This window comes from Petromyzon marinus, chromosome 79, assembly GCF_048934315.1.
Source record: "Petromyzon marinus isolate PM22_M1 ecotype Great Lakes invasive population chromosome 79, UKy_Petmar_22M1.pri1.0, whole genome shotgun sequence".
Lineage (NCBI taxonomy): Eukaryota > Metazoa > Chordata > Hyperoartia > Petromyzontiformes > Petromyzontidae > Petromyzon > Petromyzon marinus.
The window spans coordinates 20986245-20996906 of record NC_133745.1 but is presented as its reverse complement, the minus strand read 5'-3'; the positions used below and the strand labels follow the sequence as shown (position 1 = coordinate 20996906).

The 10662-nt window shown below is 55.8% G+C and overlaps 1 protein-coding gene across 1 annotated transcript in view; it reads right to left on the bottom strand.

Moving 5' to 3' along the window:
• Positions 1 to 10662, bottom strand: part of LOC116958557 (uncharacterized) — a 183495-nt gene continuing 172833 nt past the window's right edge. The window contains exons 32-35 of the mRNA XM_076057101.1: positions 9095 to 9126; positions 8490 to 8615; positions 6203 to 6387; positions 1 to 4180 (exon numbers count right to left, since the gene is read on the bottom strand). Coding sequence (XP_075913216.1) covers positions 4024 to 4180; positions 6203 to 6387; positions 8490 to 8615; positions 9095 to 9126 — 500 coding nt within the window. The 3' untranslated portion in view covers positions 1 to 4023. The remainder of the gene's footprint in view (positions 4181 to 6202; positions 6388 to 8489; positions 8616 to 9094; positions 9127 to 10662) is intronic.

Here is a 10662-nt window from a genome sequence, read left to right as displayed (position 1 = left end):
CAACACCACCACTACTGCCAACACCACCACCGCCACCGCCAACACCACCACCGCCAACGTGCGTGTGGAGGACGTGCGCGTGGAGGACGTGCGTGTGGAAGCCCAACCCTTAGTGATGGTAGTTGGTTGCCTACAACGGCTCTTCGTTAGCGGGGGAATGGTCGGTAAGCGAACACATTGGGCTCTATGGAGGCACTACGCTACTATCTACTACACTACTATACACTATACACTACACTATAAACTACACTACTATACACTACACTATACACTACTATACACTACACTACTATACACTACACTATACACTACTACATTATACACTACACTACTATACACTACACTATACACTACTACACTATACACTAAACTATACACTACACTACAATACACTATACTCTACACTACAATACACTACACTATACACTACAACACACTACTATACACTACACTATACACTACACACTACACTACTATACACTACACACTACACTACACACTACACTACACGACTATAAACTACGATACTCTATGGAGGCCCGCCGTTAAGCGATTAGTTGTTAACTCGGCTGCTCATTAAGAGGGAGTTCCACAGTGCACAAGAACCGAGTCTCCACAAGCGAGGGTCTCGCAACTTCAACGATAGGCGCAGCTGCAAACTCTCCGACACACAAGCGGCGGACGCTGGGAGAGTTGACCGATTTGGCCGGGTGGTGGCGGGCTTCATGGAACATTTAGATTCTCGTGTTCTAACACCTTTAGTCCCGATAAAGTAATAAAGTAAAACTATTATGGATAACAGGAAACGGTTGTATTCTCGGTTCTTCGTGGTAAAGTCACCACGTAGGAGGGAAACAATAAAATAATAAAGCAATAAAATTTCTTGCTGTGGTTTTCACACCTGACGATGACTGCTTCTTGTGTTGCAGTCGAAACGTCGTGTGAATTTTATTGTTTCATATATATTTTCATTATTTTATTGTTTCCCTTCTACGTGGTGGTGACTCTACCAAAAGAACCAAGAATATGAATCCCTGCGGTCACAAAAGCTTTAAATCAAAAGTAAACGTTTAGCAAGAGGTTTTACCCTTTTAACTGGCACAAAAACTGACACCTTTATTCAAGGCATCATGTTTGCAATAACCACAACACAAGCAGTCAAAATGCAAACAAAAGAGACAACTCTGATAATAATATTGGCACTGTCCTTGAATTTGATTGGTCCACACCCGAGACGGCTTTTCTTAGAGCCCAGTCTCCACTGGTGTTGGACCAGAAGACGCCAAAAGGCGTACTAAAAAGTAAACGTTTGTTTTATATTTTAACCAGGTGCAAGGCCCCACTGAAATGCTGCGTAGCTCTTTTGGCAGAAGCGACTTTGCCGTCACAAATGATAACGGCTCAGGCAAGTGGCTTATCATGTGAACATTTGAATTGCGTGACGTTGATTCTGAATGTGGATGGAAAAAACTGGAAGGAACCGGAGAAAAATCCACGCGACCACTGGGAGAGAGAGAGAGAGAGACAGACTCCAAATATACAGCAGGCATCATCGTCACCGTCATCATCACCGTCATCGTCACCGTCATCGTCACCATCATCGTCACCGTCATCGTCATCATCACCATCATCGTCACCATCTCCATCATCGTCACCATCTCCATCATCGTCACCATCACCATCGCCATCTTCACCGCCATCTTATCTCACATTAACATACCGCGTCACATGCGAGGCGCTTTACAAGACTTATAAATGGCACAATCGTTTTTGCTAAAAGTGACACGGTGGCATGCGAGAGAAGGAGGGGGAAAGAGGGGAAAGGGGGGTGGGGGTATTGGTAGGGAGGTGTTGTGGGAACGGGAATTACGGTGGGTACCTAGGGACGGAGGTGAGGACGGGGAGACCAGTGAGGAGAGATGGGGCCCTTGAGGGAGCTTCATGCGGACGGGGAAGTTCGTTCAAGTGCAAGGTGGGCGAGTGGCGGCGGGCGGGGGAGGGGGTAGGAGGAGCGGAGAGGAGTTGGAGAGATCGCGAGCGGAGCGGGGCGGGGACCTGGAAGGAGACGAGAGAAGTGTGGCGGTGCGGCGAGGCCGTGGAGAGGTTCATAGACCGGCGTGAGGAGCTTGAACAGGCTCCGGTAGCCGATGGGGAGCAGCGTGGCAGGCCGTAGGTTGCAGCGTGCAGCCGCATCTTGGTTGTGTTTGCAGTGGAACGGACCGCACAAAGGGCTGGGAGACCGGGTAGGCGAGCGAGCGAGAGAGAGAGAGAGAAAGCTGCGGCCGTCTAACCGAGGGGAAGATGAGCGAGTGTGTTAGCAGTCTGGCGGCGGGGCTGAGGCATGAGAGGGCATAGCCTTGCGAACGCTTAGAAGGTGGAATCTGCAGGTTGCGGGTGATGGCGGAGGTGTGGGAGGCGAGGGACAAGGGAGGTGCCGTAGAGGTCGCCGTACGCTGCGGGCAGAGGGGATAGGGGGTGAGTGAGAAGTGGGGGGAGGCAGGGGGGGAAGGAGGTGATGGTGGAGGTCGGTGGAGGGGAAAGATGAATCCTGGGTTTTAGAGGAGTGAGGTCCGGAGTGAAAGCCGAGGGCTGCGAGAGGGGGAGATGAAGAAGAGAGAAGAGAAGAAGGGGGGGGGGGGCGGGGGGCCCTGGACAGAGCCTTTGGGGAATGTACCGGCTGTGGCGGGGGAGGGAGTGGAGCAGGAGCGATTGGGGGGGGGGGGGGGGGGGGAGGAGGCCGATGGATGAGCGTGACGGGAGACGCGAAGTGGAGCCAGGATTAAGCAGCGCCGGAAATTTGCCCGGGATGAATGAGAGAGATCGAGACAGAGACAGAGAGAGTAAGCATGAAGAAGAGTGGGACGACGGACCGGGGGGGGGGACGATGGACCTGCGTGTCGAAGGGCGGGGGGACATCGAGGCGGATGGGAGTCCTGCGCGGGGTCGAGTAGGTCACGCGGTGTCCTTCTGGACGGCAATGAGCGGGCCAAAAGCCAGACTTGGCGGAGTGGGGTCGGGGTTGTCGAGGCGCGAGTCTACAAGGCGCCCGAGAAAACCTTCGGGGAGCGGAGGGCGGAAGCCCCGGGGAAACCGGGCGGCGGTTCGAGACGCGGTTCACGTCGAGGGATTGGGGCGCGATGATGGCCGACTTTGACATAGGCAGGAAAGACGGCGGAGGGTTGGAGAAGAATTGAAAAGAGAGAGAGAGAGTGAGAGAGTGAGAGTGAGTGAGTAGGGAAAGGATGGATGTAAGGACGGAGGGAAGAAGGGGATAGGGGCCGGGGGAGGGAGGGGGCGATGAGGTTGGATGGACCTTGGAGGTGGTAAGGGACGGTTTCCCCCAGCGTGGCCACAGGGATGGTGGTTGAGGGCGGACGGAGAAAGAGGAGCGAACGGCGTTCGGCCTTTTGAAGGAAAGAAGAAGGGGGCCGAGGTCAGAGGTCGGAGGGCGGCCGAGGTCAGAGGTCGGAGGAAAGGGGCGGGGAGGAGTTGTGGGGGAGGGGGGGTTGTAGGAGGCTATTGAGGGTAGAGAGGAGATGGCAGGTGGGGCGACCGCGGTCAGCACAGGGCCAGGCAGGAGCAGGCGCCTGACGAAGGCATAGGTGTAGCTCCTGGTAACCATTATCGTCATCGCCACCATCATTGTCACCACCACTGTCACCACCATCGTCACCACCACCACCACTGTCACCACCACCACCACTGTCACCACCACCACCACTGTCACCACCACCACCACTGTCACCACCACCACTGTCACCACCACCACCACTGTCACCACCACCACTGTCACCACCACCACCACCACCACTGTCACCACCACCACCACTGTCACCACCACCACTGTCACCACCACCACTGTCACCACCACTGTCACCACCACCACCACCACCACTGTCACCACCACCACCACCACAGTCACCACCACCACCACTGTCACCACCACCACTGTCACCACCACCACCACTGTCTCCACCACCACCACTGTCACCACCACCACCCTCATCGTCACCGTCACCGCGGTCAGCACAGGGCCAGGCAGGAGCAGGCCCTCACAAAGTCATAGGCGTAGCTCCTGGTGGTGCCATCGTCACAGCGTAGAGTGGCGCTCCGCTGCTCCACCAAACTCTCCCTGCAGCAGCTGCAGGCTCGAACGACGGAGCGCCGGGCATGGTCCAGCCTGCGGTGAGGAGGAGAGGGGTGAGGAGGAGGGGGGTGAGGAGGAGGGGGGTGAGGAGGAGGGGGGTGAGGAGGAGGGGGGGGAGGAGGAGGGGGGTGAGGAGGAGGGGGGGGAGGAGGAGGGGGGTGAGGAGGAGAGGGGTGAGGAGGAGGGGGGTGAGGAGGAGAGGGGTGAGGAGGAGGGGGGTGAGGAGGAGGGGGGGGAGGAGGAGGGGGGTGAGGAGGAGAGGGGTGAGGAGGAGGGGGTGAGGAGGAGGGGGGTGAGGAGGAGGGGGGTGAGGAGGAGGGGGGTGAGGAGGAGGGGGTGAGGAGGAGGGGGGTGAGGAGGAGAGGGGTGAGGAGGAGGGGGGTGAGGAGGAGGGGGGTGAGGAGGAGAGGGGTGAGGAGGAGGGGGGTGAGGAGGAGGGGGGTGAGGAGGAGGGGGGTGAGGAGGAGGGGGTGAGGAGGAGAGGGGGGTGAGGAGGAGGGGGTGAGGAGGAGAGGGGTGAGGAGGAGAGGGGTGAGTGGTACGGTGACCATGTTGAACTTTTTTGCGCGCCGTACGTAGCCAACTGCGTTAATCGGAGGTGTAGTGTATAGTGTAGTGTATAGTGTAGTGTATAGTGTAGTGTAGTAGTGTAGTGTATAGTGTAGTGTATAGTGTAGTGTAGTGTATAGTAGTGTAGTGTATAGTAGTGTAGTGTATAGTAGTGTAGTGTATAGTGTAGTGTATAGTAGTGTGTAGTGTAGTGTATAGTAGTGTAGTGCATAGTAGTGTAGTGCATAGTAGTGTAGTGTATAGTAGTGTAGTGTATAGTGTAGTGTATAGTAGTGTAGTGTATAGTGTAGTGTATAGTGTAGTAGTGTATAGTAGTGTAGTGTATAGTGTAGTGTATAGTAGTGTATAGTAGTGTAGTGTATAGTGTAGTGTATAGTAGTGTATAGTAGTGTAGTGTATAGTGTAGTGTGTAGTGTAGTGTGTAGTGTAGTGTATAGTAGTGTAGTGCATAGTAGTGTAGTGAATAGTAGTGTAGTGTATAGTAGTGTAGTGTATAGTGTAGTGTATAGTAGTGTAGTATATAGTAGTGTAGTATATAGTAGTGTAGTAGTGTATAGTGTGGTGTATAGTGTAGTGTATAGTAGTGTAGTGTATAGTGTAGTATATAGTAGTGTAGTGTATAGTAGTGTAGTGTATAGTAGTGTATAGTGTAGTATTTAGTAGTGTATAGTAGTGTAGTGTATAGTGTAGTGTATAGTGTGTAGTGTAGTGTATAGTAGTGTAGTGTATAGTGTAGTGTATAGTAGTGTAGTGTATAGTGTAGTGTATAGTAGTGTAGTGTATAGTAGTGTATAGTGTAGGGTATAGTAGTGTAGTGTATAGTGTAGTGTATAGTAGTGTAGTGTATAGTGTAGTGTATAGTGTAGTATATTATAGTGTAGTGTATAGTAGTGTATAGTGTAGTGTATAGTGTAGTGTATAGTAGTGTAGTGTATAGTAGTGGTGTATAGTGCAGTGTATAGTAGTGTATAGTATAGTGTGTAGTGTAGTATATTGTAGTGTAGTATATTGTAGTGTAGTATATTGTAGTGTATAGTAGTGTAGTTTATAGTGCAGTGTATAGTAGTGTAGTGTATAGTAGTGTAGTGTATAGTAGTGTATAGTGTAAGGTATTGTAGTGTAGTGTATAGTGTAGTGTATAGTAGTGTAGTGTATAGTGCAGTGTATAGTAGTGTATAGTGTAGTGTATAGTGTAGTGTATAGTGTAGTGTATAGTAGTGCAGTGTATAGTGCAGTGTATAGTGCAGTGTATAGAAGTGCAGTGTTTAGTGTAGTAGTGTATAGTGTAGTAGTGTATAGTAGTGTAGTGTGTAGTAGTGTGTAGTGTAGTGTATAGTAGTGTGTAGTGTATAGTAGTGTACAGTATAGTGCAGTGTATAGTGTAGTGTACAGTAGTGTGAAGTGCAGCATGATGACGGCAACGATGACGATGACGTCTACGAAGATGACGAAGAAGACGATGGATGAGGGTGTGGTGGTCCTCACCTGGTCGAGGACTGGCAGGTGCCGCTGCAATGGCCCAGCTCGAGCTCGGAGCTGTTGCAGGACCCCACGCGGACGATCTCCAGCGTCTTGAACGTGCGGCACCGCGGGGAGTCCCCGGGCCCCGCCCGGGGCTGGCACGACACGGGGCAGCAGCCCTGGGCGTCGTAGACCACCTCGGCTGAGTCCTGTACGGCACGTCCAGCGGAGAGACAGGGAGACACGGGGAGACAGGGGGTGGTGAGACACAGGGAGACAGGGGGTGGTGACACAGGGAGACAGGGGTGGAGACACACGGGGAGACACAGGGAGACAGGGGGTGGTGACACGGGGAGACAGGGGGTGGAGACACAGGGAGACAGGGGGTGGTGACACAGGGAGACAGGGGGTGGAGACACAGGGAGACAGGGGGTGGTGACACAGGGAGACAGGGAGAGGCAGGAGACAGCAGCCCTGAGTGTCGTAGACCACCTCGACTGAGTCCTGTACGGCACGTCCAGCGGAGAGACAGGGAGACACAGGGAGACAGGGGGCGGTGATACGGGGAGACAGGGGGTGGTGACACACAGGGAGACATGGGGAGACGGGGGCGGTGACACACGGGGAGACAGGGAGACAGGGGGTGGAGACACAGGGAGACAGGGGGTGGAGACACACGGGGAGACACAGGGAGACAGGGGGTGGTGACACGGGGAGACAGGGGGTGGAGACACAGGGAGACAGGGGGTGGAGACACACGGGGAGACACAGGGAGACAGGGGGTGGTGACACGGGGAGACAGGGGGTGGAGACACAGGGAGACAGGGAGAGGCAGGAGACAGCAGCCCTGAGTGTTGTAGACCACCTCGACTGAGTCCTGTACGGCACGTCCAGCGGAGAGACAGGGAGACACGGGGAGACAGGGGGTGGTGATACGGGGAGACAGGGGGTGGTGACACACAGGGAGACATGGGGAGACGGGGGCGGTGATACAGGTAGACAGGGGGTGGAGACACAGGGGGACAGGGGGTGGAGACACACGGGGAGACAGGGGGAGACAGGGGGTGGAGACACAGGGAGACAGGGGGTGGAGACACACGGGGAGACACAGGGAGACAGGGGGCGGTGACACAGGGAGACAGGGGGTGGAGACACAGGGGGTGGTGACACGGGGAGACAGGGGGTGGAGACACACGGGGAGACAGGCGTGGAGACACAGGGAGACAGGGGGTGGAGACACAGGGAGACAGGGGGTGGTGACACAGGGAGACACGGGGTGGTGACACAGGGAGACAGGGGTGGAGACACGGGGAGACAGGGGGTGGAGACACACAGGGAGACAGGGGGTGGTGACACAGGGGCTGGAGACACAGGGAGACAGGGGGTGGAGACACGGGGAGACAGGGAGAGGCAGGAGACAGCAGCCCTGAGTGTCGTAGACCACCTCGACTGAGTCCTGTACGGCACGTCCAGCAGAGAGACAGGGAGACACGGGGAGACAGGGGGTGGTGATACAGGGGGTGGTGACACGGGGAGACAGGGGGTGGTGACACAGGGAGACAGGGGGTGATGACACACAGGGAGACACAGGGAGACAAGGGGTGGAGACACACAGGGAGACACAGGGAGACAGGGGGTGGTGACACACAGGGAGACACAGGGAGACAGGGGGTGGAGACACAGGGAGACAGGGGGTGATGACACACAGGGAGACACAGGGAGACAGGGGGTGGTGACACAGGGAGACAGGGGGTGGAGACACACGGAGAGACGGGGGGTGGTGACACAGACAGGGAGTGGTGACACAGGGAGACAGGGAGAGGCAGGAGGCAGCAGCCCTGGCAGTCGTAGACCACCTCGACTGAGTCCTGTACGGCACGTCCAGCGGAGAGACAGGGAGACACGGGGAGACAGGGGGCGGTGATACGGGGAGACAGGGGGTGGTGACACAGGGAGACAGGGGGTGGAGACACACGGGGAGACACAGGGAGACAGGGGGTGGTGACACGGGGAGACAGGGAGAGGCAGGAGACAGCAGCCCTGAGTGTCGTAGACCACCTCGACTGAGTCCTGTACAGCACGTCCAGTGGAGAGACAGGGAGACACGGGGAGACGGGGGGTGGTGATACAGGGGGTGGTGACACGGGGAGACAGGGGGCGGTGATACAGGGGGTGGTGACACAGGGGGTGGTGACACAGGGGGTGGTGACACAGGGGGTGGTGACACAGGGGGTGGAGACACAGGGGGTGGTGGCACCGCCCCCCACACGGGTGGTGGTGGTGGTGGTGGTGGGGGGGGGGCGACCGTCACCTCGCAGTGGTCGAAGTTGAACGGCGAGCAGCTGGTGATGGCCTCGTGCACGGCGGCTCGCCCGCCCACCAGGCCGCAGGAGAAGAGGACGCAGCGGCTGGCCGTGTCGTTCCAGCGCTCGCCAACCTGGCGGGGGGCGGGGGGGGCAGGGGGGGCGGGAGGGGGGCGGGGGGCGGGGGGGGCGGGGGGGCGGGGGGGGGCATCTCCTGCGTCAATCCGTGGAGGGGCGACCGACCGTCTGACCGACCGACCGACCGACTGACCGACCGACCGACCGATTGACCGACCGATTGACCGACCGACCGACCGATTGACCGACCGATTGACCGACCGACCGACCGATTGACCGACCGACCGACCGATTGACCGACCGATTGACCGACCGATTGACCGACCGACCGACCGATTGACCGACCGACCGACCGATTGACCGACCGATTGACCGACCGTCTGACTGACCGAGCGACCGAATGTCATCGCTGCAGGCGGGAGGGTGGTTTACTCTCTCACACACACAAGAGGTTGGTGCTTGTCGAGCAACTCATTGGCCACGTTTTGTTGACTTGACAAACAACTTCGTGAACCGATGTGGCCCGCCCACCCACCTGGTGGTAGACGCCCTTGTGGACGCAGGCATCTGGGGAGGGCGACAAAAGTGGAGGAGCGAAAGGAATCGTCAGGGAGAGCAACGCAGACATCCAGCAGAGGGCGGTACAGCAGCTGTAAGTGTGTGGGCTAATCTCCATCCGTTCCATCTCGCTCCCTTCTACACCGTGTGAGGGCTAATCTCCATCCGTTCCATCTCGCTCCCTTCTACACCGTGTGTGGGATAATCTCCATCTGTTCCATCTCGCTCCCTTCTACACCGTGTGTGGGCTAATCTCCATCCGTTCCATCTCGCTCCCTTCTACACCGTGTGTGGGCTAATCTCCATCTGCTCCATCTCGCTCACCTTCTACATCGTGTGTGGGCTAATCTCCATCCGTTCCATCTCGCTCTCTTCTACACCGTGTGTGGGCTAATCTCCATCTGTTCCATCTTGCTCCCTTCTACACCGTGTGTGGGCTAATCTCCATCTGTTCCATCTCGCTCCCTTCTACACCGTGTGTGGGCTAATCTCCATCTGTTCCATCTCGCTCCCTTCTACACCGTGTGTGGACTAATCTCTATCCGTTCCTCTCGCTCCCTTCTACACCGTGTGTGGGCTAATCTCCATCTGTTCCATCTCACTCCCTTCTACACCATGAGTGGACTAATTTCCATCCGTTCCATCTCGCTCCCTTCTACACCGTGTGTGGGCTAATCTCCATCTGTTCCATCTCGCTCCCTTCTACACCGTGTGTGGGCTAATCTCCATCCGTTCCTCTCGCTCCCTTCTACACCGTGTGTGGGCTAATCCCCATCCGTTCCAACTCGCTCCCTCCTACACCGTGAGTGGACTAATCTCCATCCGTTCCTCTCGCTCCCTTCTACACCGTGTGTGGGCTAATCTCCATCTGTTCCATCTCATTCCCTTCTACACCATGAGTGGACTAATTTCCATCCGTTCCATCTCGCTCCCTTCTACACCGTGTGTGGGCTAATCTCCATCTGTTCCATCTCGCTCCCTTCTACACCGTGTGTGGGCTAATCTTCATCTGTTCCATCTCGCTCCCTTCTACACCGTGTGTGGACTAATCTCCATCTGTTCCATCTCGCTCCCTTCTACACCGTGTGTGGACTAATCTCCATCCGTTCCATCTCACTCCCTTCTACACCGTGTGTGGACTAATCTCCATCTCGCTCCCTTCTACACCGTGTGTGGGCTAATCTCCATCCGTTCCATCTCACTCCCTTCTACACCATGTGTGGGCTAATCTCCATCTGTTCCATCTCGCTCACTTATACACCGTGTGTGGGCTAATCTCCATCTGTTCCATCTCGCTCCCTTCTACACCGTGCGCGGACTAATCTCCATCTGTTCCATCTCACTCCCTTCTACACCGTGAGTGGACTAATCTCCATCTCGCTCCCTTCTACACTGTGTGTGGGCTAATCTCCATCTGTTCCATCTCGCTCCCTTCTACACCGTGTGTGGACTAATCTCCATCTGTTCCATCTCACTCCCTTCTACACCGTGTGTGGACTAATCTCCATCTGTTCCATCTCACTCCCTTCTACACCGTGAGTGGAC